General features: G+C 40.4%; 2 protein-coding genes across 4 annotated transcripts; one reads left to right on the top strand and one right to left on the bottom strand.

Moving 5' to 3' along the window:
* Positions 1 to 8,310: 8,310 nt before the first annotated feature.
* LOC115693121 (uncharacterized) lies at positions 8,311 to 16,951 on the top strand. Of its 3 annotated transcripts, none has more exons than XM_056321297.1 (16): positions 8,311 to 8,883; positions 9,106 to 9,167; positions 9,257 to 9,324; positions 10,163 to 10,284; positions 11,579 to 11,684; positions 11,773 to 11,824; positions 12,099 to 12,216; positions 12,397 to 12,427; positions 12,512 to 12,535; positions 12,639 to 12,751; positions 14,426 to 14,507; positions 14,993 to 15,115; positions 15,189 to 15,242; positions 15,489 to 15,558; positions 16,098 to 16,131; positions 16,381 to 16,951. In XM_056321297.1, the coding sequence occupies exons 1-16, from the start codon at positions 8,667 to 8,669 to the stop codon at positions 16,686 to 16,688; spliced, it is 1,584 nt and encodes a 527-aa protein (XP_056177272.1). In that variant the 5' UTR covers positions 8,311 to 8,666; the 3' UTR covers positions 16,689 to 16,951. The 3 variants fall into 3 exon arrangements, with proteins under 3 accessions (XP_056177272.1, XP_030475954.1, XP_056177271.1); XM_030620094.2 differs by having other exon boundaries at positions 8,312 to 8,883; positions 12,627 to 12,751; XM_056321296.1 differs by having other exon boundaries at positions 8,312 to 8,883; positions 9,106 to 9,171; positions 9,261 to 9,324; positions 12,627 to 12,751.
* Positions 16,952 to 18,597: 1,646 nt separating this feature from the next.
* On the bottom strand, positions 18,598 to 26,224 carry LOC115693115 (cytochrome P450 71A1-like). The gene is given in 3 exon segments (XM_056321181.1): positions 18,598 to 19,412; positions 25,107 to 25,448; positions 25,451 to 26,224. Coding segments are annotated over 3 exon segments (1,554 nt in total). The 5' UTR covers positions 26,063 to 26,224; the 3' UTR covers positions 18,598 to 18,812.
* Positions 26,225 to 26,789: the final 565 nt, after the last annotated feature.

Below are 26,789 nucleotides of genomic sequence, written 5' to 3'. Positions count from 1 at the left end.
TCTTTTTCGTTTTTCTCTTTATTTAACGATTGCCTTTTTGCCTGGACGAGATTTTATCGAGCGATGCGTTTTCTTACCGGGGCGAGACGAATCACGAAGGAATTCGCGAAGCATGATGGGGCCCACGACTTTCCAAAAAGTGCTTACGGGCTCCGTGAGTCCATCCGGATCAAAAGCTGTGCTCGTAAACGCCGGAATATCGAGGTTTTCCGAGAAACATTTCTTTTTGCTCACTTGTTCATTCCCAAGCAATATCCCGTTAATTATCCGGTAATTGCGTGACAGGTCGTCAAAAACCAGAAATAGAAGTCCCTATACATTTCTTGAAAAGAGGAAGGGCTTTGCTTCAAATACATTTGCAATGCATAACATGACGGGTGCGATCATACCAGCACTAATGCACCGGATCCCATCAGAACTTCGAAGTTAAGCGTGCTTGGGCGAGAGTTCGGTTTAGTTTAAGGATTTAGGATTTTTTTTTTAAATAAAAATAAATAAATATATTATATTTATTATTATATTACCGGTCCGGTCTGGGTGTGTGGGCGGGCGGTTCCACAGCTGGAACCGGGAACCGGACCAGTACCCACCGATTCCCAAAAATTGAAATTGAGAACCGGACCGGTTCCCTTAGGAACCACCGGTTCCAGTCCAATTCTGGACTGTCCGAGCGGCTCCTGGTTCTTTTGCACACTCCTACCTTTAACTAGTTAGTTGTTTTCTATAGTGATCAGGCAATATTGGTTTACCATTTAAATCCAAAGTGGTTTTTGTGACCTTTCTAATATCCATGCATATTGTTTTTGTGATTTTCCATTTTAAGTTCTAAATTAATCCTAATCTAATCTAGAAAAGATTTTAACAAGTAATATATTTAAAAGCGGTGCATAAAGTAAACACCCAATGAAATTGAAAGACGAGCTATTTTAAGTATGATAAAGAAAAACCCACAACTCATCAGGTGTTGAGGAATAAAAACCCGATACGGTGTCGGGCAAAAATATACATGGCTTTTTTATTGGGCCTCGAGACATGAGTCATCGGAAGCTTGCTATTTAGACTAATATGAATCCTTAGTTATAAACCCATCCTAGATTGGGGAATCGGTCACTCATGACCAAGGCCGCAAGAAATCCTATGTTTTCACTTGCCCAAGGTCGGGTAATCAATTCCGACAATTGGACACAGAGTTCGCCGCTAATCCTTTTCAAGTAGCCTCAAAGCCACTAACGTCACAAACTCCCCTTATTCATTATTGAATGTGTAGCCTAAGCTATACTTAAAAAAACTACATTCATTATTGAATGTGGGTCATAGAAATGCAAGGACACGCAAACTATGAAAATAGCTTCCTTCTCATATAATAATACGGGTGATACAAAGGTGAGTTCACAAACACAGGGAGACTACCCAACTACTCCAACCCATCTAAACACTATGACCCACCAGCCTTGACCGAAAACAAACTAGGCTATCACCCAACTCTACACGACTTTATCTCCAAAAAGTAATGGTCGTGTCTTCCCAAAAACCTGCTGCTTCCTTCTCCTTCTCAGTACCTCCCTCACTCCACCCCGCTACTGGCACTGTCGTCGGCTCCATCCGGCCCCTAATATGGAAGTGGCCCCACCAAACGTCCTCCAGTACGAACGTAAACAGCAACAAATCCCAAAAGAATGGGTCCTATAGGGGACCCAATATCAATAGTCAGGATAGATATGCATTTTACAAATACAAGCTCAAGGAAAAGCGGGACCACAAATTCAAATAGACGACTCTCAAAAGCAACTGGCACCCCGTAGCTTATCGAGGAGAGGTAGGGAGGATCGGCATAACTACTTATCTGAAAAATGTGTCAACAACAAACAATGAGCGGAAACTCAGCCAAGTAAACTCTATCACGCCATACTAAATAGATAACAACATGCATCTCAATAGAGTCAAATCGATAGGCAAATAAACCAATTCACATCCAGCCATGGCATATATAATTCCCTTTTTCATTCTCACTCAGCCACCATTATCAGGCAAAAGAACGTCGATCCAAGAACAGCCATTCACACGAGCACACATTGCATACGTTATGTGACAATAATCAACTTCATTCACCACTCCAAGACACATGACCGGTGCGCTCCTCGGCCACGCAAGGAGAAAACATCCCGACTAGCAAGATCCAGTGCGTCCAAACCGGACTACTGCGGTATACGCCGGATTACTCAACAGCTCGCGCAGGCTTCGCGGACCCACTGGCCACAGCATCCCGTCCGCACTTCCAAGGCATCTAGGGCATGTCACTTCCTAGGCATCGTGAACCACTAGTCCATGGCACCCTGCTTTCCCGACAGGCTCCTTGGGGCATCGTCGTCTGTAGATCGATGGCATCAAGTTATCTCAAAGTCACATAACCACATGCACAAATGATCTTTACATAGCATGATATCATATAACAATAATCGATACGGCACTTCATTACTTCTTTCAAATAATTCACAACCGAATTTCCAGATTCTGTACTCCCAAAGACCACTCAATTTACCTAAGCATTTGATATCGGTTCAAGGTCAAATAAGCATCATTGAAGAGATAATTAAGGTGGGTACTGACCCCAGTAGGCCAAAAATCAAAAGCCAATGGTTTCAGACAAAAACCAGTAGATCAATGAAGTCTAGTAAAACTGGACAGAATTGCATAGTTTGGAAAATTAATTTTGAAGGCATAGCAAATGGGTTCCAAAAATTATGAAATTCGAATATGTTATAAACAAGACCTTAAAAAATATTTTTTATGAAGAACACAATGTCAAAATTCCCCTGTAAAGGCCACTTTCAATAGCTCGAAAACAGACCAGTACAGATTTGCTGAAATAGGAAAACCGAATCCCAAAGAGTTCTCGTTTCACAAACAAAAAAATTTTCAAATGCTTTGAAATTTTTATATGTTATAGAAAAGTGAATTATGAACAAATTTTGTGAAGGAACTGTGGCCAATTTTGAAGTGGAAAATTTTAAAAAAATCCGAGAATGTACAAAGGTCCCAGGTTCCTCAGTAGAACAGTTTTGACCCGGTAAGGAGTTGGTACTTCGGAAAATCCATTTGAGCTCAGAAAAACCTGAAATTTAAGTATGTTGTAGATCAAGATCTTCTGAACAACTTTTAAGAACAACATTTATTAAGATTCGAGCCACAAAAGATGCTATAAAAATAGGAAATAAGGAATATCCAGAAAAGTCAGTTCTGAAATCCGAGACAAAACTCATAGAAATGCTTCCAGCTCGAGCTCCACCACTTCACAGCCAAGAAATCACCACGCCAGGAACTCAAATCAACATGCAATGCCTTTTCTAACCTAATCTAGCAATCTAGACCCACCAAAGCTTGTTCTACGGAGTCAAACATTTAAGGGCAGCGGCTATAACATCTCGGTTTCTCCTATTGCCAATCCAGCCGACTCAAGGACTTATCCGAGACCCAAATCGACATGCAACCATTATCGAGGTTAGTATAATGTGATAGAGAGCACTTGCCCGTGAGAGTGGTGGTCGCGGCGAGGCTGCTGGTCCGAGGCGGAGACGAGGGCGTGAGGGGCGATTCCTAGGCTGCTGCTGGTCGGTTGAAGGCGTGGCTGGAAAGGGCAAGAGGCTGGCTATTGCTGGCGTGCAGGGACAAGACTGCCGGCTGCTGCTAGTCACGGATGGAGTGGCCGGTTTCTGGCGGATAGAGAGAGAGACGAGAGAGAGAGTGAGCTGGGCGAGAGAGAGCTAAGTGAGAGAGAGCTGAGAGAGTGAGCTGAGGGGGAAAAAGGTTATCAGATGGCCCTTCAACTTCCCTTGCATGCATGGGCATGCATGGGTGACACTTGGCACCTCCCTCTTGCCAAGTGTAGAGGGGGAAGAAGAAGACAAAGAAGAGAAGTGGAAGGGCTGCTGCTGGCGTGGGGTTCCCGGCGGGAAAAAAGGGGAAAGAAAAAGAAAAGGGAAGAAAAGGAAGGAAAAAGGAAGAAGAGAGGGGGGCGGTCGGTGAGGTGGTGTTCCGGCGTGAGCAAGAGAAAGGATAGGGAAAAAAAATGACAGCGATGGGTTGGCACGGAGTCGAGTCGCGCAGACGACGCGACGTCGAATTAGTCGGCTCGACGGTAATTGATCCTAAAAGTCCAAACTCGCGATTCCAAAAACGATAATGGTGACGTTAAACTTCCAATTTCATTTTCTTAATTTCCATCGACGAGCGTTCTAATCCATTAGGGTCCTTTAATCTTTGGCCATGAAATTTTTTTTTTTTTGGTGTAAATGTAAGTAGTATGTATAAGATGACGTACAGAAGCTTAGAGGCATTCCCCAGCATTACAAATAGAACTAAGATTACAAAAAAATGGAGTGGGGGAGTCTCCATATAGTAGCCAAAGTTTCATTTGTTCGAGACAGTCTAAAAGATTTATAGTGCGAAGCTCGCCCTCTAACAAGTTTGCGAACTTTAGCCAAAATGATAAGGGCGTCATTTGACTTTTGTTGGAAGCGTCTACGATTACGCTCCATCCAAATGCAGTATATGATCGCTAGGAAAGATACCTTCAGAAGTCTCGCCGCCAAGTCCTTACCTTTTGTAGTATTGATCATCCATTTAAGTTCATCATTCCATCCTTCTACAGGGCGTCGAATTCCGTATTGTGCAAGAATAGTGCGCCAAATGCTTCCGGTCCAGGTGCACTGGAAGAATAGATGGTCTCTGCTTTCAAGACCAGACATACAAAAATTGCAATGAATATCTACTTCAGGCTTCTAACGTGATATGATTTCTGCTGTTTGTAGTCTATCTCTACAAACTAGCCAGCCGATGAAGTTATGCTTGCTAATACCTCCTTTCCAGATCAATTGGGACCATTCCACAGCCGGTCTTACATTTCTGGTTTCATCGTATACCTCTTGGCAACAATATCTTGGTCTAGATATGATTGAAGCTAAAGCCGGTCTTAGTTGAAGAATACAACGCCAACTCCATGCCATAGAACCCTTTATTTCAAGCTGCATAATCAAATTGCCTCTACACTTGGTACTATGGACCCATTTACTCCACAAGGAAGATGACGGACAATTTATGAGGTTCCAAAGCATACGGCCAAGCAAAACTTTGTTCCATAATTTTAGATGAGGCAACCCTAGACCTCCTTCCTTTTTTGGCGAACAAACAACTTCCCAAGCAACTTTGTGTGATCCGTGGCCTTCTGTATTTCCAACCCACAAAAAATGTCTAATCTTCTTTTCAATTTCATATATAATTTGCTTTGGAAGTAAAAACATTTGCATCCAAAAGGTACAGATGGAAATAAGTACCGATTTCGTCAACTGGAGACGACCAGGATGCCACAGCTATTACGATTTCAAGATCGTATAGAACATTGGTCTTTTGCCACCGTCTTTGTGAGCCTTGACCAACTCCATGGACCGCCTCGCATGGCCATCATCAATGGTGTCGTTTTTTCATTCATGTAATCACTCAAATGAAAGCAATCAACAAAGTTCATATCAATCAAAGTTCAAGTAGATCATTCGACCCGGTTTTAAGCCAAAAAACCCAAAATTAAGCAAATTGGTCTGACAGTTCAATTACGAACAGATTATAACCCGTGAGATGTAAATTTGGTAAAAATAGCAAACTTGGGCAAAACCGTGTGAAATTTTACAAGAAGTTAGGAGAATGTGTTCTTATCAACTTTTGTGTTTTGACTTTTTGCTGAAGACCCCCTGATTTTTCCCAGTAATTCGATTTTTCCCCAAGACTCAATTGAGAACAGTTTTGAAGGCCAGACCGACCTTATCTGATTTGTTAAAAATTTGGCTTTTTAAAATTTTCTATTAAGTCCTCAAACTTTCCACTTTACAAAATAAGACCCCAAAGAACAACTTTTTAGTTTTGAGGTTTTAGACAAAAAAGGACTTCAAGTTCACTAAAATTGCTAAACACGTTCGGACGTTTTAAAGAAGCAAATTCCCAAATCTGAGTGTGGAAATAGATCAGAACATTGATCAGATCTTTGAACGACCAAACGAGTTTCAATTTTAATGAAATTGATAGCATTAAAAAGCTTAAGATCTTGCCTCCAACTTCTATGAAGAACACATCTCGAGATTTTGGACACAAAAAATCATAAAAACCAAAGAATAGGCAAAGGTCACGATCATTGATGATGAAGTTGCTAAATATACATTAACTTAAACTAACAATCATCATCTCAGCATAATCATTGGTCTAATTTAATAAAATCATGCGATAGGCCAAACTATGTACGATTTAACTAGGTTCGAGCATACTAACCTTCAGCTTGCCCAACACATCTGATACACTTTATTTATGATGAAGTTGCTATTCTACAAGAAATACACAGAATAATCAATACAAAAATATGTGCTTATTGATGATCAAAACTAGAGGAAGTAGAATGAACACTTAGGATGCATTTGTTTGAGGAAATGTGTTTTCCGGGAATACGTTTTCACCCATTTGGTTTGCCGAAAATGGTAAGTCAACCGAAAATACTTTCCGGTCAATGAAAACATTCATGTATAAAATTAGGAAAGTGAATTCCCTAAATCTAAGAAGGTGAAAACACTTTCCGGAATCGCTCATCTTGAATTTGCTAATGTCTTTTCTTTCTTTTTTTTTCTTTTTCTTTTCTTTCTGAGGCCAGCAATCGGAAATAATTTAATATAATTTTTTATAATTTTCACCATCAGATTTTCCTTACTAAACAACTTAAAATATTTTTCAAGTCCTTTTTAGGTTTTAGCCAAACACTGAAAAATGAACTCCTTTTCCTGGAAAATGACTTCCTAAAAAGAATTTTCCAAAAATGATATGTTTTCCTTGAAACAAACGCATCCTAAAGCGATGTTCGTTTCGTGGAAAATAACTTTTAGGAAATATTTTCCTAATTTTCTAGCGTTCGGTTTACGATAAACTACTTAAGGAAAACATTTTCTCTTAATGGAAAAAACACTTTCAAAAGTGGGAAAAATGATTTCTTCTTTTAAAAGAGAGGAAATCATTTTCCCTCCTCTTTTCTCTCTACACTCCTTCGCATTCCTTTTCTTTTTAATTATTATTTTTTATTTTTTATACTTTTCTATTTTTTTTTTCTTTTCTTTTCTTCTTTTCTCTATTGGTCACCAATCATCGCTGTGGCTAGCAGAGGAAGAAAGAAAAAAAAAAAGAGAAAAGAAAAGAAAAGAAATATAAAAAAAATTAAAATTTTGAATTTTTAAAAATAAAATAAAATAATTATTAAAAGAAGTGTAAAGAGGAAAATCAAATCAGATTTTTCATACCGAATGACAAAAAATATTTTCCAATTTATTTTCAGATCTTAACCAAACATCGAAAAATATTGTCATTTTCTTGAAAAATAACTTTCTGAAAAATATTTTTCAAAAAATATCACATTTTACGTGAAATGAACAGAGTCTTAGTATAGATTTCTTAGTAAAATTTAGGGAGGGTAGCATTAATCTTCTTTTGCTTTCCCTCCATATTAGGATGATTAGTTGTAATCAGTTGGCAAAGAGTCGTAAAAGATGAAGTGGTACAGTATACTGATGTACCTTAAAATCTTTAGAGGTGTTTGATGGCAATCTGGACAAGAACGAAAGAGAGAAAAATCTAAAGATAATTAACTAGTTGTGCAATGGAGCATGCTGTCCGCTAGTGGTTGAGGTTCGGTTCAAACTTGAGATTGATGTGCTCAATTCGAGTTAGAGCCCAAGCTCAAGCCTACACGAGTGTTTTGTCGAGTCAAACTCAAGTTTCACTTAAACTTGTCAATGCTCAACTCGATATATTCATAATCTAATAAAACTTTCATTATTTTTTCCTAAAAAATGCCTGTAACCACAAAATAAGCACAAAGTGAACAAGCTTATCGAGCTCCGGTATTATTGACAAGTTAATTGCAATCGAGTCGACTCGAGCTCTGAGTCTAATTTCAAGTATCAAGCACGACTGACTTTGAGTTCGACAACAGGCTACAAAAACCCCTAAACAACAAGTACAAAAGGACAAAATAACGTGACGGAGGAAAGTAACAAACGACAATAATGAAAACTAAAAAAATAATAGGGGGGGGGCGGGGGGAAAGTGAAAGATTTTTTACACAGAAAAGATATTAAAAGTATAATAAAGCAACTTGGGTATATCCTGCTGCTTCACACAGACACATACTCTCTCTCCTATTCATTTATTTATTTGTTTGTTTGTTTATTTATTTATTTCGGCTTTAACTAATACGAGAGAGCGAGGCCTCACCTATTCTCGTAAGTCGGAAACACCCCAAGCGATCGCTTTTTTATCTCCCCCATTTTTCTGTTCGCCGGTTGCTTTTTCTTATTCTTCTTTTTTTTTTTTGAATTAGGGTTCCATCATCCTCTTCTTCTTCTTCCTCCATCTCCATCCATCCGTCTTCTTCCTCCTCTCGGTCGCGGAAGGAACTCCCCGAATCGCCACCGATCCGCCGTTACTAGCCGTTACCCGCCCCTCCTTTCCCGCCAATTTGGGCCCGGCCCCCCGGCCGTCGATCGGCCAGATTTCAAATTCTAGCCGTTGGATCGTCCCCCCGCCTCGTGGTTTTTCTTCTTTCCGGGAGCTCTTCGAGCGGGGAAGCCGGACGCGGAGGAGGAATGTCGTCGGCTACGGCTGCGGCTGCGGCTGCGGCGGCGGAGGAGAAGAAGGCGGGGGCGGGAGCGGAGGAGAGAGCGGGGGAGCTGCTCTTCTGCGGGGGCACGTCCTGGGACAGCCTCGGTCGGAAGAAGGGCTCTGTGGATGGCAACTTGGTCTCGCCCACTCGGCTTCGTCCTCTCGTCGGCATCAATATCCGTCTCGTCGCCTCCGGAAGCAGTTAAGTTTTGACCTTTGAAGCTCCGCGATGCGGGGTCTGTGAAGTTCAATCTTGTTTATGCCTGGTCTTTGAGTTGGATGTTGTTAGTTGTCGGTCGCCGGTGGTAGTTACTGAGTTTGGTTTCTCGTTTGCCTTGGAGTTTTATTGCTGCTCCAAGAACATTTTGGCATTTTGGTTTCTCCGAGCAGGTTCTGATGCCTTGTTGTCGGACGTTTGTGCAGCATCTTGTCACTGCGTGGCCTTAGATGTCGAGGGAAGGTGCTACACGTGGGGTCGAAATGAGGCACGTTAGTCCTATACTTTGTTAGACATATGTGGTTCGTGGTAGTTTTGGCTGTTTGTCATTGATGAATCGGGAGCTCGGTTTTGCAGAAAGGGCAGCTAGGTCATGGAGATACCATTCAGCGTGATCGACCAACAGTCGTGTCTGAACTTAAAAAGTGTGCCATCTTCTTTAACGAGTTTTTGGTTTAGTTTTGCAGAGTCCCTTTTGCCGTTTCATTTGACATATTTGAGGCAAATTAGTTGTTGGAGCCGTGAAAGTTCGCTGTCTTGAATATTAGTAATGGCATATATTTTTGGGCTGCTTGAATCCTTGATATTAGTCGAACCTGTAAAGGCTGCCTGTTTTAGGTTGGTAATATTTAACATCCCTTAGCAACAGCTAAACCCTTTCTTCATGAATTGGGAAGCGTGCGCTTCTGAAACTGCTTTTTGTAAACTTCTGTTCGTGATAAATTTGGAGGAATAGGAATTCGGCGTAAGGATGTTTAACCAGTCAAAGTCGTGGGTGATTCTGCCATATTGAATGTATGTAATATAGCTTTTCATAAGTAGTGTAGATATTTTTAAAACAAGTGTTTAAATACCGACGACTTCTTGTCTTAGCCGTTTATAAATTGAAAAGAAAAATATTTGAGCTCATAGTTTCATAATTTATGGCTTTCCTGACTAGTTGTGTGAATTTGGGTATTGGTTATTTTGAAATTTTCAGGGAAGGTGAATGGGTTCTTCTGATTATCCCCTGGTTTATCGCATCTGTTATGTGAGATGAACTGGAAGTTAACCTAGCGAATTTAGCGAACTAGGTAACTTATGTTAAACAGATGTCAATAAAGACCTATGAGAGCCATGAAATGAGTTTGCAAAGTTTTTTGTGAGTGGCGAGGAAGTTTCTAGTATATTCCTTTCTGTCATGTTCCCTACTACGTGGAGCAATACTGACACTTTATCAGTCACTTTCTGTCTGTCTAAATTGTGAAAGTCCTTATGTTGAAGGTACAATATTGTTAAAGCCGGTTCAGGAAGGAACCATACTGTTTTGGTTACGGATGATGGAAATTCACTTGCTTTCGGCTTGAATAAACATGGACAGCTGGGATCTGGTTCTGTGCGAAATGGTAGGCTATTGTATCCCCACTTTGAAATAAGATTAGACAATTATCTTTGTTGAATATTCATTGAGTTTGTAAACTAGTAAAATCTTCGCTATGTAAAGAGGAAGTTCTTTCGATTTTTGGTTATAAACACAGTTAATGTTGTGAAACCTACACTCTCTGTGTTGTTTTCATTTTTTAGTATAAGCATTGTTATATTGTGTTAGGGGATATGGGTCATTTGGGAGGGGATAATTCATCTATATTAATGAATTGGAATGATGAGGAAAGGGGAGATAAAGAATCCCCTATCGATTCTGTTTATGTAAGGAGATCGTCTCTATGTTATTAAAACTTCCCCTGCATCTTGATTATGGTTGTGACCTGTATTATGACAAAAGGTGTGCTTCTGATGATTCTTCCTTCGTTATACTTCACTTCATGTGGACTTCTCTGAAGTTTGCATGTGGTGTCTTCCCCCTTTAGGAGGACTCTCACTTGTAGAGTGTGGTGCCAGAGTTTCACTGTGCTAACACAGTTAGAGTTAGTCTGTATTCTGTTTTCTTTTGGCTGTGGCATTAGAATACTGGTTAATTTGGTTCTCGTATGTGCTGATTTTTTCTTGAAGAAATCTTGGATCTTGGAATATTGATCTGTGTCCGTAGTTACCTGCTTCTGAGCCTACCCAAAAAGTGTCTCCACCTTAGACCAGATGCTATAGAGGAATCTCGATTAATTGAAACTTCATGCCTTTGGGGAAGAATCTTACTCATTGCCTGTTTTAATGGTTGCGATTGTAATGCCATTTTGTTCTTAGGTTTTGAGATCTAGAGTTAAACTTTGGAAGAGGCAAGGCATGAATTTATAGAGTCTCTATCTGCTTTATGTGGCTTAACTACATGGAGCAAGCTCATAGTTTTACTTGATGAATTGTTTTTCCTTCTCAAGAATACCTTTTACGGTTATACTTAGTTGAATTCATCGGAAGTTAGTTCTTTAATGCATATGGATAAATTTGTAAGATAGATATTAACCACAATATTGTATATAAATATGTATTTTTTATTATTTTTCAATAAACGTTCATGCTGTGAGTAGCCTTGTGGAGGATATGCAAGTCTGATGGAAAGGAAGAATATGATGTTCATAAATTGCGTGAATATATTCTTGTTGAGGAGGAAGATGAGAAAGCCTTAAAAGCATCATGGTTGTTGCTTTTTCTTTATTATCTTGTATTTTCAAGTTTGTTCGAAAACTTTCCACGAGTTCTTGTTGTTAAATTGACAGGAATCTGTTCTTTGCTGCTCTCTCTTTGTAGAAATTGAAGCATCCCCTGTTCGTTGTCTTGTGACTGAGGTTAAAACTACTGCTTGTGGGGCGGATTTCACTGTTTGGTTATCTTCTGTAGAAGGAGCTTCTATATTGTAGGGTTTGTTGAATATCTTGAATGGGTATCCTTACCTTTGTGATTTTCAATATTTAGAAGTAGGTCTTGATCTTTTCGGATTTTAGAACTGCAGGCCTTCCCCAATATGGTCAACTTGGACATGGAACTGACAATGAGGTAACTAAAAGGATCTGATTTTTCTGTTTGGTGATACCTTCTTTGAAGAATCTCCTGCTTCTGTGGTGAAACATAGTTAGAAGAGAACAGTGTAGTTGTACTGTCAATCCTATTTAAAGTGTCTAATGGTGGCGGAAATTCCAATCATAACCAACAATTTGTATCGTTCATTATCAGGGACTGTAAATCTAAGTTGATGCTTGGTTAGTGACTTCATTCTTTACCCTTTACACAATGACTTATTGCTTGATGTTGCCCATGCTTGCATGTGCAGTATAATACTAAAGATAGCTCTGTGAAATTGGCTTATGAAGCCCAACCGCGCCCAAAGGCAATAGTCGCTCTGGCTGGGGAAAAGATTGTCAAAGTCGCTTGTGGAACAAACCACACAGGTAGTGTTAAGTCTCTTTCCTTCCCCCTTGCATGCGCACAGATGACACATTCTTATGCTAGTTTGTTATGTGATGTGCATTTTGATTTTAACAAACTTGTTGATGCGATGCACATTTTGATAATAGATCTTAATTCTCTAACCAAGTTTTCTTTTACCATGTCCGTTCTGGGGATTCCAGTGGCTGTAGACTCAAAAGGCTATGTTTACACGTATGCATCACTTGTATCTCTATCTTTTACCATTATGTTTAATATCTACAATATCGAGAGTAACTTGTGGTTGAATTTGTTTAGGTGGGGCTTTGGTGGTTATGGCAGGTTGGTTCCTTTAATTATTTTGCGAGCTTAACCTTTTCTGTTGGAAGATTGCCTTTTGTTGGTCAACGCTCATCTAACTGCTGTCTTGTAGGCTTGGGCACAGAGAGCAGAAGGATGAGTGGCTCCCTCGTCGTGTTGATATTTTCCAGAAGCATAATGTCTTGCCTCCTGATGCTGTAATTTCTGCGGGTTCTGTTAATTCAGCTTGTACTGCAGGTACTTATTTGCATTTTTTCCCTTTAAATTGGATAATCAAGCTAGTATTTCATTGGTCATACAACATATTGGCTTTGTGGATTCTATCAGAACTTGGAGCTGGATTTAGCCGTTTGATTGGTTGTCTGTACTTTGGACTTTAATAAAGAGGATATGTAATTTGGGACAATCTACTGAATTGACTAAGGGAGTGTGCGGATAAACTTTTACCTTTTGCTTTTTGCTTGATCTAAACTTTTGTGATTTATGCACTTTGACTTTTTCTTGACCTGGAACACCTGAAACTTTCACAACGTACAAATATTGACACCTAGACTCACATATAAGTTTTTTTATGATTTTTTAAAATTTAGATAATATTTGCTTTTTGGTAGGGAAGCAAAAGGTTGTTTTTTGCTTTAAAAGGCTTAACCAAACAGGCCCTAAGGTGTCATGTCCATTTTCAGCATCTAATGCCTCTTTTAGAATATTAATATTGTCATTCACATCCAGCTGTTGTACACTAGCACTTCTATTGATTCCCCATTACAGAGTAGCATAATCTGCATGAATAAAGTAGGACACTGGGATTTGGCCAAAAGTAAGTCAGATAAAGGGACTCTTTGGAATGTGATTGTACTTTCTGCTTTTTAATACTTCAATATTCTTTTGGAAGATGTGGTGATTGATTGAATGGTGTATAGTTTAATCTCAGATTATTAGTTTGGAGTTGTAAGATGATTTACTGATTCTTTTTTTCTTGGCCATACTGATTGGCCAGTTCGTTGCAGTCACTTTAGTATATTACTTTTTGACATTGTCAATAGCTTCATTCTTTTCTTTTGGGCTAATTCCTGGGGCTTAAACATAATTTATTGATAAAAGCGAAGTAATATGAAATCTGTGTAGGTATGTGCGTACCAACTCTAAGTCCTAGCAGTAGGCTTCTAAGACATCTAGGGTGTTCAGATAAATTAGAAAATTCAATTGTATTTGAAATTGTTTAATTCTCCAACCTAGGGGCACACATATTTCCCTCTCTTTAAGTGCGAAGCACTTTCACATGCCAATTCCACTGTAGAAGCTCATGGATGGATACATCAGACTGCAGTTGCTGTCAGCTTCCCTGATTATCTCCCCATTTATAATTTGTAGAATAGTTTTGGAGTTTACTTCTAATACAACCTTGTTATGCTTCGTTTTCCAAGCACAGCTAGGCCATAAACTACCGTCCAGAGAAGCAGAGCTAAGCTTTCATAGAAAAGTTGCTCCCAGTAAAAGTACAGATTCTTAATTAGTTGCCGATCGATCCATTTCTAGTCGAACCTCCCTTTCCATCAGACTTGTCATTTTATTATAATCAAATTTCTCAAACTATTATCTCGTTAGCTCTGGAGAAGGGCACATCTCATGATAGTGCCCTAAATATTTACTACCTTTTAGGTGCAAGTGTTATTTTCATGTTTTGTAGGCTGTTTTCCGGGAACAGAATTTGTAACTTAACATGAGTATAATGTCCACTCCTATTATGAGGGCCCTTAAAACCAAAGTCAATTTTTTTCATAAAATGAATACACTTCTATTAGATGCCATTTTTTTAAAATGATTTAGACAAAGTGTAAGATGCATCTATATTTATGTTCATCAATCTGCAACTTCTGCAAATTTTTATATAACTCCTTTTTCTTTTTTCAGGTGGAGGACAGTTATATATGTGGGGAAAAATAAAGAATACGGGTGATGATTGGATGTATCCTAAACCACTTATGGATTTGAGGTTCTTTTCTTTGCCATTTCACTTCATCTTCGTAATTTTGCCTTTTTATTTGCACTTACTTTAGGAGCTTGAGGTTCTGTTCATCATGTACTCGCCTAATTATGTAGATGGTGGAAGGAAATTATTTCTTTTTGATTTTACGGTGTGTGCTTAGCTGACTGATTCGGTCATCCACAATCTTCTACATCATTGCTTCTGTTTCCTAGACTATTAATTATCTTGCCTCATGATTCTTCTTTTCTCTTATTGGAAAGGGAAGTAAATGGGTTGAGATGCAATCGAGGAAATTGTGCTTGATTTATGGAGTTCTAGCTTGCCTCATGAGTGCTTTTTTAAAGCTCCCCAGTGTTTACGGAATATAACATCATAATGATAATTACGGATTATGACATCATAATGAATAATTAGAAGCACCTTGATGTGGAAGGATTTTTATGTATTTATGGCTGCCATGTTATATTAATTTTAACTCTTGTTTCTTTCAGTGGTTGGAATATACGCTGCATGGATTCTGGTAATATGCATTACTTTGTCGGTGCTGATGCATCCTGCATAAGTTGGGGCCATGCTCAATATGGAGAGCTTGGATATGGCCCCAACGGACAGAAGTACGTTCTGTCTCTCCTCACAACTTTAGTTTTTCCTCTCAAATGCTGATCGGCAATTATGAATATTCTTTAGATCTTCTGCTGTTCCCAAGAAGGTGGACATACTGGAGGGAATGCACGTCATTGGGTGAGTAGAGAGACCTATATTGCTTGTGCATTTATTCTTTCGAAACTGTGTTGATCTTATATCTGTAATTTTTGCAATGGATATTATTTGGCAAACATCTTTGGAACCGCCGCTTTTTTAAGGGTGTATAACCTAAAAAAATGGGAAAGCCTTTCTTTTTACTCAATTCGCTAAGGCAAATAAGGAAGGATCCGCATTATATCCATTTTGCCTATGATCTGATGATAGATAATCCTTTTGTTGTAGCGTTGCATGTGGTATGGGCCATTCAATGGTTATAGTTGATCGAGCAAACATCAGCGATCGTCTGGATGAGGTATCTGGATTCTCTGAACCTGGAAAGAGTTATTTTTATGCCTTTTCTTGGGGCGGCTGGACTATTGTATTTTATTCGTTTAAGTTGGTTCGATTGATCATGTACAAATGATGCATGCTTGAAATCTTCAGTTTTGATCTAGTATGGCTTGTAGAAATATTACTGTCCCCCCTCCCTTCATAAATTAAGATACCCGGAGCCTGTTGTGGAGGCTGGAAGCTAGGGAAGCCTCGCACATGGCTTTCATCGTCAGTTCGTAATGGTTCCTTCCAGAAGCTAAGACAGTAGAGAAAACCAAAGTATAAGAGGTGGCAGAGAAGAGGTACTTTTAGCTGCCTCCTCGAGACTAGTTGTTTAGAAGTCTCTGTGTGCAAAGTTTGTAAACCATGGTCATCAAATCAATTCAAAAAGGCTCTGAGTCAAACGAGACAGTAGAAAGATGAATTTTTTTTTATTTTATCTTGTTCTGCTGCTGCTGCTTTGTTAACTGTTGCTGATAACTGCATAACTAAAACCATCTAATTTCTCCACTTTCGCAGCTGGACATATATGATGGCAAAGCTGCTGCTGAAGGTATATGCTGATTTGCGAACAACAGGGTTCCGTCTGTTAAATATGGTCATTATAGTGCACTGCAATGAGATTTCAGTTTACAGATGTGACCAAAACGGAGTTGAAGTAGTCACATCTACTTCACGTACGCTGGTTCAATTTTCATGCGAAACTGAGCTCATAAAATATTTCTGTCTTTGATCTAACTATTGTCAGCATCCTGGGAATCTGCAGCACTCAAGCCTGCTAATTTATTAGTTTATTTCATAGGAAGTGAGGAACCCGAGAATAAAACAGCACTAGCCAAGCAGACCAGCAGTAAAAGAGCTGCTAAAGCGACTGGCAAGAGGAACAAGTCAAAAAAAGAAGACTCAGCCTCTGAAGATGAAGCTGAGGCTGATGATTATTCTGATGATAGTGATCAGGAGAATGGTCGGAGCAATCCAAAACGTCGACGCGGTGGGAAGGCTCCTAGTAGAGGTCGCGGTGGGGCTAAAACTGGGGGAAAAAGTGCTGGGAGGAGTCGAGCGAAATCAGGAGCAAAACCAGGAAAGCGGGGCAGGCCTAGGAAATTGTAAGCCGTGCACTCCATTTTAGCAAAGTGGCTGTTTTTGTCTCTCATTCATGAGAGAGGTGTGCTATTCTTTTCTAGCTTTGGCCAAGTACTTGCATTCTTGTTTATTTATCCATCGGCAATCTGCTATTTGCTTACTGGAGAGAATCGAGTCCCAGATGATCAATTATTCCTCGCGAGGGTCGAGAATGTGAAAGACCTGTGCTGATTTTGAGCAAATAGTCATAACACAATACTTTCTTTAAGGAAATTTTACACTTTGGCTGCTGTCATTGATCTCCGTTACATTTTGTGATGCACTCTATTCCACGTTCGGATCTGAAATGGGAGACCAAAAGTATTCAGACCGTAACCCAAAAACCCTTCACCTTGTTTGTGATTATGGTGTAGCTACTGCGTCTTTCGAAATGTTTGGGCTTGTTTCTCGGTACTTGGTTTGGGGGTTGATGGTTTGTTGATAGTTGCTCGAGTTCTAGTTGTGTATTTTCTTGAGTGAGTAGGAACAGAAATTCAGACATCGCATGGTTGGTTGAAGGTTTGTTTGTTTCGCGGAAATTTGATACTCCTGGAAAATGTTTTCTAAGAAATTAATTTTTAGAAAAATAGTTTTATTTTTCAATGTTTGATTGAAATCAGACAATTTCTAGTGTAGTTTAGAAAGAGAAAAATTGCTTTTTATTTTCGTAAGAAGATGGGCATTATTCGTGTGATATACATGTTATATTATCAAACTTTAGATAAAGTTTGATTAAATTAAATTTTATACGATAAGTAGTTTATATGTTGTGAATAATTTATTTTTTTCTCTTATGATTTTTCATCATTTTTTTTTCATTCGATTGAAACCAGCAACCTAATTCGTAAGACTTTCTCTACACAATATGGACAAAAACTTCCGTCATCCAATGGACCAAATAAAACGATGAACCCCTGAATTAGGGAAGTAAGAAAAAGTTAATCTTGGATTCTTAAACCTAATTATGGAGTTCGACAAAAAAAAAAAAAACCTAATTATGAAGACCAAGCAGGTGGCAAACGTGTCATTTTACTTGCCACTTTTTCCATATTTTCCTCCCTCCCCTCTCTCTTTCACTCTTCCTTCCGTTAGCCAACTCCATGCCCAAATGCCAACCTCGGCTCGCCATCACCACTGTCGAAGCTGCCAAGGCAATGCTCAAGATCGGCCACTGCTGCATCTTAGGACGCGCAGACGCCAACCGCTGTCACTGCTCTACCTTCTTTCCCATCTTGCGCCCTCCAAGATTTTTCATTTTCAATTTCTGCGCACGATGACGTCGCACAATCTCACCATCAAATCCCACAGCCATGGTCGAGTCGCCACCGCCAAATCTAGAGGTGAGTCTTGGCGTCTATGGCCAAGGCATAGCTTGACTCCAAGTTCAAACAGAAAAAATAGAGGCAGGACAGCTCAACACTGGCAACCCTGGCCGAGGCTTAGGCTCAGCATCCATGGCTCAACATCGCTGGCTGAGGCATGACATCGCATCAAGGTCCACCATCGGAAACAAGCTCTGTCAAGGAGTTTGAGCTTCAGGGGCAACCTGTCCATTTCCGACGAGGACGGGGAGATGCCGAGATTGGCTCTGTCCACCTTCAGGGTCAAGGAGGAGATCGAGAGGCAGAAGATGGAAGTCCGGGAGAAAATCATCTCATACCTGGGTCAAAAGATACCAGGACACTCGCCATGGTGCGTGAGGTCAGCAAAACAGAGAAGATAGACGGTGTTGAACAATTGGATGCCATGGGAGAGTGGAAATTGATTTCCGTTTGTCAAAGATAGGAAGTCATTTTCCCCTGATGAATGAATTTTCCAGCATTAAACACCAGAAAAGGATGAAAGCATTTTCTTGGAATTTAATATTCTGCAAACAAACGGACCCCTATAGTCCGATTATTAGGATAACAATGAAAAATGCACCAAAGGGAGAAATAAAAATCCAACACAATCCAAAACAAAAGGTTACATACTCTCTCTCTCTCTCTCTCTCTCTCTCTCTCTCTCTCTCTCTCTCTCTCTCTCTCTCTCTCTCTCTCTCTCTCTCTGTATCTCTCTAGATTGAGATATGTATATATCAAACAGAAAAACATTGGACACCAAGCATCCTTATTAAGCATCATTCTTGATCTTGGCTCTCGGGCAAAGTGGGATTTTCTTGTGCATGGTAAGTCCAGGCATGGCCTCCGTGTCGACGTCCTCCTCCTCCATTCCCTCAGGAAGTTCCCACTCAAACGAGTATAGCAAATTGGCAAGCGCCAACTCCAGAGTCACAGCTGCAAAACTCACCCCCGGGCACGCTCTCCTTCCACCACCAAAAGGCAGGAGCTCAAAGCTTTGCCCTCTCAAATCCACATCTCTTCCCAAGAACCTCTCGGGCCAAAACTCCTCTGCACTTTCCCGGCACTCGCTGTCTCTCCCAATGGCCCATGCATTGATGTAAACTAGGGCTTTCGGTCCTATCTCATACCCACTTAGAATGCAGCTTTGGGTCGTTTCTCTGGCGAGCAGCAATGGAGCTGGTGGGTAAAGTCTCAGCGTCTCCTTGACCACGGCTTTGAGATATGGAAGGCTGTGGAGGTCGTCTTCATCCACGAAACCTTTGTTTCCGACCACCGATCTTATTTCGTGCTGAGCCTTGTTCATGACTCCGGGGTTCTTCTTTAGCGCCGTCATTGCCCACACCAGCGTGGCGGCGTTCGTGTCAGTCGTCTGAGACGAGTGAACAAAGAAAAGAAATGAGCGAGCAGACACCAGAATAGTTGCATGCATGAAATAAAGTTTCTTTCGGATCAACCTGATATATTTAAACATAAGACTGTCTACATTCTTACACAGGTACTGACAATTTCTGTAGGAATATCCATCTTTGACTTGCAAACTAATATTAAGAAATATATACATTTATATATACGTTTATGTGTGTATATGTATATGCACACTTATTTAGTTGATTTATCTAGCTCGTGAATATAATTCCAATAATGACATGAGGGAAATCCTTCCCATTTCGCGAAAACTGCCGGAAAATTATCCAGCAATAACCTTATTGACAGGAAACCGAAAAAGGAAAGCATTGTCAAATGAGCATACATGAACCATGGGCCATCAAAATATTTCATCTCAAATCAAAATTAAATTTTGTCAATTTCCTTGGATTTTAGTTCATTGGAAAAATGAGAAATGCTTGCGAGATGGTCCGTTCTCATTAAGGAGAGTATCGGACCTTCATGGACCATAAGGACCTTTCTCGGAAACCGGATGACTAGCTCATCCGGTCACAAAGTTGTTCACGATTAACAAGCATATTCTCAGATAAAAGAAAACGAGCATATTCTAAACAAGTCGTACTAAAAAAAATTGATTTACTTGACATGTTCTCCATCATGTTTTAACTATAATAATAATCAGCAAGAATTTTATCAGATATGCATCTATTTAAATATTTAAACTATAATATAATTCAAAAATATTATGTATTGAGCACAATTGAATTCGATGAAGATTGTATCTAATCTGCATCAATTTTTTTTTTCAATAAAATTTTACACATTTATATTGGTTATGTGAAATATATGATTTCCAAATTGTTGCATTCTCTACTCGGTTAAGTTAGATGTCGTGTTAAAGTAGGACAGCCATATGACCTAATGCGCAATCTTCTTAATATAATGGACATAACATAAATAAAGAATTGATAATTAAGAATTTTTACTCTATCCTGACTAATGGAAAAAATAATCGCTATTCATAGGTGGTGCTAACAAACTACCATGAGAATATTGTAAGTCTTAAACCATATTTACAGAACGCATTCAAGTCCTACAATTTTCAATTGATTCAATTAAGTCCTAGACTTTTTTTTTTTTTTCCAAAAAGTGCATTTAAGTCATTTCAATGAATAATACCTAAAATTGTCTAGGTGTCACTCCAAATTTGCCAAATGGCATCCTTAAATTGCAATTTTCAACATAGATTTCAGGACTTAATTGTATTTTCAATAAAGATTTAGGATTTAAGCAAACCGATTGAAAAGTTTGAGATACAATTTCACTTTTTGGTAAAAGTTTATAACTTATTAGACTAATTGAGATGTTCAAGACTCAAATGCATTTTGTACATAGATTTAGGACCTGTAGTGAAATTTCCTCGCTACGATATATCCGAACCCAACCATCCATGAAGTGATGAATGGACTAGTTTTTTTATCTGCATATAGGCCTAGCAATTAAAAAGGTTGAATTGGATTTGTGTTTGGGTCGATACAGATTTGAGTTGTGAATTGGGTTGTTTTAAGTGAGTCATGATTAGATTCAACATTATACATAAGGGTGTGTGAGAGAACCTAGGCAACTGGCATAATGAATAGGTCTTGGGGTGAGTATTAAAGGTCGCAAGATAGGTTTCAAAGTCCAAAAGTTTGGAACCGATGAAGTACAAGGAAAATTCAAGGCATGGCATTATGTTCACCCGGTACACTTAGGGTCTGCATAGCAACGTTTCTGTTCCCAGAAACAATTTTTGATCAGAAATAGTTTTTTCTATTTCTATTTCTTGAAACAGTTTCTGAGCAAAAAATAGCGTTTAGTAACTACACAAAATTTCTATTCCTGGAATAGAAGAAGAATAGAAACGCGTTTAGGGTGCGAATGATCCATTTCTATTCCATGGACGAGTTTCTCCCTTCTGGGCTACCGGGGGGGGGGGGGGAGGACGGTGGTTGGCGGCGAGAGGATGGCGGCCGGCGGCGGGAAGCGGTGGAGCACGGCGGTCGTGGCGGCGAGCACGGTGGCGTTGGGCGGCGGTGACAGCAGCGGGGGGCGGCGGCGGCGGTGGGAGGTGGCTGGCGGCTAAGGGTGGCCATCGTCGGTCGATGGAGCATGGCGGCCGGTTGCGAAGGATGGCAGCCGATGGTGGGTGACCGTCGGCGTCGGGTGGCCAGGGGCGGGAGGTGGCCGAGGGCAGCCAGCACCGGGTGGTGCCCGGCGTCGGGCGGTGGAGCACAATGGCCGGCGGCGAAGGATGGCGGCCGGTGGTGGGTGGCCGCCGACGGCGGAGGACGGCGACCGATGGTGGGTGATCGTCAGCGTCGGGTGGTTGGCAGGGGGGGCGGCCAGCGCCGGGTGGCGGCCGACGTTGGGCGATGGAGCACGGCGGCCAGCGGTGGAGGACGACGACCAGTGGCTGGTGGCGACAAGCGTCGAGCGGCGGAGGACAGTGGTCGACGACAAGAGGCGGCCAGCGGGCGGGAGGCGACCGGCGAGCGTTGGCCGGCGGGCGGCGGAGAAAGGCAGGCGGTAGGTGGCGGCAAAGGACGGCAAGAGGCGGCGGTGGGCGGGTTGCGGCCAATGGATTGTTTCTTGTTTTTGGAGGATTCCAGAAAAAAAATCGTTTCTTTTTTCTTGTTCCAGAAACAAGAAGCAGATTTTTTTTACTTCTTGTTTCTGTTCCAAATCTATTTCAGGAACACTTTTTTGTTCCAGAAACAAAAAAACAGATTTTTTTTACTAAACGGATTTCTGTTCTTTTTCTGTTCCGGGGAACAAAAGAATAGAAAAACAAAAAAACAGAAACGTTACTAAACAGACCCTTAATCACTAAAGGAAATATACTAGTAGAATCTATAATATTTAGTATCTATCTGTGAAAAACAATTACCAAGTCGAATGACTTGTTATGGCATTTACATTATGACACATTAATTAATAAATTAATTTTGTGAAAGAAAATGAGAAGGTGACAACTCGGTTACTCCTTGGAGAGTAAGGGTGCGCATGAATACCATTCTGTGCCCCGGAGTTATTTCTGAACAGAAATGATTTTTTTTTATTCTGTGCCCGGAAATAATTTCTGAGTATTTGAAGGCGTTTGATAAACTGTCCAAAATTTCTATTCCTAGAGTAGAAAAGAACAGAAATGCGTTTGGTAACTACACAAAATTTCTGTTCCCAAATAATATTTTAATAATATTTTGAATTGTTTAATTTTTTTTTTCTTTTTATTCATTTTCTTCTTTGGCCATGGCCGGTCGCCGGCGACCGGCCACAGCCCAGGGCTGGCGAGGGCGTCACGGCCCTCGCCGGCCGCCGGCGGAGGCGAGGGTCACCCTCGCCGGCGAGGGCGAAGGCCGGACCCTCGCCGCTGGGCGAGGCCGAGCCTCGCCGTCTGCGGGCGAGCCGACCTCGCCGTCGCGACCGACGGCGAGGCTCGGCCTCGCTCGATCCGGGCGAGGCGGCCTCGCCCGGGCGGCGAGGGCGACCCTCGCCTCCGCCGGTGGCCGGCGAGGGCCGTGACGCCCTCACCGGCCCTGGGCTGTAGCCGGCCGCCGGTCGCCGGCGGCCAGCCCAGCCAGGGAAGAACAACACAAAAATAAGAAAAGAAAAAAAAGAAAAAAAACTGATTCTCAAAATTGTGCCGAGAAACAAGAAGCAGCTTTTTTTTACTTCTTGTTTCTCTTCCAAAACTGTTTCTCGGCACAAATTTTTGCAAAAATGTGCCCAGGAACAAAAAGTTTACCAAACGCATTTCTGTTCCCAAACTATTTCTGGGAACAAAAGAACAGAAATTTTCACTATTTGGCACGTTACCAAACGGGCCCTAAGAGTGCTCCACCCACCACAAGTTGTCTCAATGAAATTGTTTGTCCGATTTTCTTGAGAAATGCGAATCTTAATTGGGATTTTTTAGATTAAAAAATAAATTAAATTAAATTTTATTTATTTATTCTAAAAACATCATCAATATAAAATATCATTCAATGTAAAAAGAATGGTCGAAACATATTTATTCTAACACAAATTGACTGTAGGATTTCTATTAACATCTCTATTATAAAACATTTTTTGCACTTGCAATCATGAAAGAAAATATTCATAATTTAACAAAATGAATACAATTGTCAAAATTAAAACTCGAATACTTAATTTAAGCAACTTGAAGCACCAATAAATTATGCTCGAGTCATGGCGGTCCAAGTTAACTCTAGAATCAAACGTGTGACTCCCGTTGCACCGTTAACGGACGAAAGTGACAAAACGGCATATGCCTTTTGTGAATTTGTCTTCTTTAGTCTGCCGCTGCTCTATACATGATGCAAGGGGCGGGGAGCAGAAACCATCCAAACTGACAAAGCTAGGGTGGGTCCGGTGTTGGGTATTTCTAGGGCAGATGATAAGTTTCAAATTCCAAAAGTATAGAAGTAGATAGTGCATGCAGGATCTTGGATAAAGGGTCATATCAATCCTGTACCAAACATATATATATATATATATATAGTAATGAGTAATTATAAGATGCTCCGGCGGCGTACAAAAATTTTCCGCAAATAATTTTATACACTCTTAATTTGAAAGAGTATGTAATCATAAATTCATAATTTTCAAATCAAGCGCAGGTGAGGGCTTTGTGCAAAACTTTCTTTGTAGTGGCCGCGTATGCTTTAATTTTTTCCAACATATATACAAATTTCATTAATTGTTGATGATTTTAATGTCTTATCTTCACCAAGTACGATATAAAGTTCCCTTAGATATATTAAGAGATAAAAACTATATTGTTTCTATGCATGTGTGCTTTATTGTGATATAGTTATGTTTTTAAATTAAAGCTTTCTGTGATTACAGAAAGTATGGCGAATATTTTAATTTTTTTTTGAGTAATTACATGACACCCCGGAATTAATTTTAGAGTGGAAAACATCGTATGAGTTTTAGATTTTAAATTAGAGTTTGGCACTTGTATTTTCACTAGAATTTGGCAACTAGCCTAATATAAGCTGCAGACTCTATTTGGATACCGAGTATGACTCCCATACTTAAATTTCACCTCTAAGTTGCCACACTACTTAATAGAAATATTATTTAATTACTGATTTTATAAGGTAAACTCGCGGTGTAAGTTTTTTTTTTCCTACACAGGTGGGCTTGAGATCAAGACACAAATCTAAATGGGTGACTATTGAACATGAAAATAGATATGTATCATAACCTTAAATCCCGCTTATAAAAATGAAGGGAAAAACGCATTGAAAATCCTAAAACTTGTCATGAAAGTGCAATGGAATCCTAAAACTCTCAAAAAGTACTATTAAGTCCTAAAACTTGTCACGAAATGCAATTGAATCCTAAAACTTTCAAAAAGTGCAATTAAGTCTTAAAATTTTTCAGATTGATCCAATCAAGTCTTATCGTTGACTGTCTTTTTTGAAAGATTTAGCACTTAATTGCACTTTTTGAATGTTTTAGAACTTTATTGCACTTTCATGACAAATTTTAGGATTTTATTGCACTTTTTAAAAGTTTTAGAATTTAATTACACTTTCGTGATAAATTTTAAGACTTTTAGTCCAATTATTAAAAAAAAAAAAACGTACGTGTTTCTTAGGGATATCATTTTATTGCCTCATAATCTATACGAGTCCTTACGAAAGACGTGGAAGATTACCATGAGCACCGCTTTGATGTGATCTCTACTGACATGCACCGAACCCGACCGATCCTCGCTCAATCGAAACAAGACGTCAATGAAGTCTTCTGGATCTTCTTCCTTCTTCTTGTCGAGGTGGTCTTGAATCATCATCTCGTAGAACGCATCCAACTCCACGAAAACTCTCTGCAACTTCGACGAAAAACCGGTCACCTTATCGACAACCGAACCGACCCAGCCAAAATAGTCCTCGAAACAGAAGCTCCCCAACACAGCCTGAGCTTCCCTCAACGACCTAAGAACATCGGCCCTCGGCTCGGGTTCGACGAGGTATTCCTCCCGAAGGCAATTCTGCAGATTATCGAAGCGGTGAGTGACAAGAGCGTCTCGCTCAGGTCGACTGTCTGTGAAGGAGAAGCAGCAGCTGAAATGGAGATCCTCTCCACCATTTTCGAGACCTCGTCCTCGCATATTGGACGGGACGATTGGACCTTTTTGGGGTTCAACAGATTCGTCACGCAGATCCTTCGGATTTGCCTCCAGTGCTCGCCATACGGTGCGAAGGCCATGTCCAAGCCGCCATACGACAGCTTCCACTGGCCTGCCAAGGAAGGCCTGCTCGAGAACTCGAGGTCATGTGCTCTGATGGCCTCTCTCGCTGTCTTCGCCGAGGAGATGACAAGAGCGGGCGTGAGTCCGAGCTTCAGGGACATGAGTGGGCCGTGGAGCTGAGAGAGTTGCCGCAGGCGGTGGTGAGGGCTGGATAGGTCGAGCTGGTGCAGGTTTCCGATGAGTGGCAGCCGCTGTGGGCCGGGCGGTGCCGGGTGGGTGGCGGTGTTGCTTGCATGGTTCTTTTTGTGTTTCAGGAGGAAGACGAAGATGATGAAAAGAGAAAGAGAGAGGAGACAAATGTGAAGGGAGGACATGGACGCGTTCATTTTAGCTTATATGTTGTACTTTAGGAGATTGCTTGCTTATATAATGCTGTGCGTCGGTCTGTGAAGTCATCCACCGAATGAAAAAAAATGATAGACTATTTTTTTCGCCGCTTGGATGGGATATTCATAATTGTAACCCACGAATCAGAAACTATATCTGAAAAAATTTCCTCCGATTGAGCATAAAAAAAATGGCCCTATAAAATTAGTATATTACATGATGTAATTCGCTATGCGTTAATGTTAATAACCAGGTCATATTCGACAGTCATAACAATATGTGCATAATTTTTTTAATATGTCATTTTCAACTTCCTAAGTGCATGCTAACCGTTTTGACCCCAAAAAAAAAAATGCATGCTAACCGCGACAAAGGTTTTTAAAATAAAGGTCGAATATGCATCCCAACTGCAAATTGATTGGAGATCTTTCCAGATGACGACAAGACACGTGTCTCAAGTACAAGTTAATCTTCGACTAAAAAGAAAAGTACGAGTTAATCAAAGATTTGAAACGACCAATCAAGCATGCATTCCAAGTGCAAGGTGATTGGAGGTCTTTTTAAATGGGTGATCAAACAAGTGTCACAAGCACAAGTTTATCAACGATTTTTAGAGTGAGTGATCGGAGATACGTCTCAAGTGCAGGCTGACCGCCGCAAAAGTTTTTAAAAGGAGGGATCACACATGCATCCCGAGCGAAAGATCACTGTGAAGATCATGAGCAA

This window comes from Syzygium oleosum, unplaced genomic scaffold, assembly GCF_021117445.2.
Source record: "Syzygium oleosum isolate NSW1041296 unplaced genomic scaffold, Sole_v2.1 Sole_v2.22, whole genome shotgun sequence".
Classification (NCBI taxonomy): domain Eukaryota; kingdom Viridiplantae; phylum Streptophyta; class Magnoliopsida; order Myrtales; family Myrtaceae; genus Syzygium; species Syzygium oleosum.
Note: the sequence above shows the minus strand (reverse complement) of the source record. Positions and strands in the feature narration are given on the sequence as shown.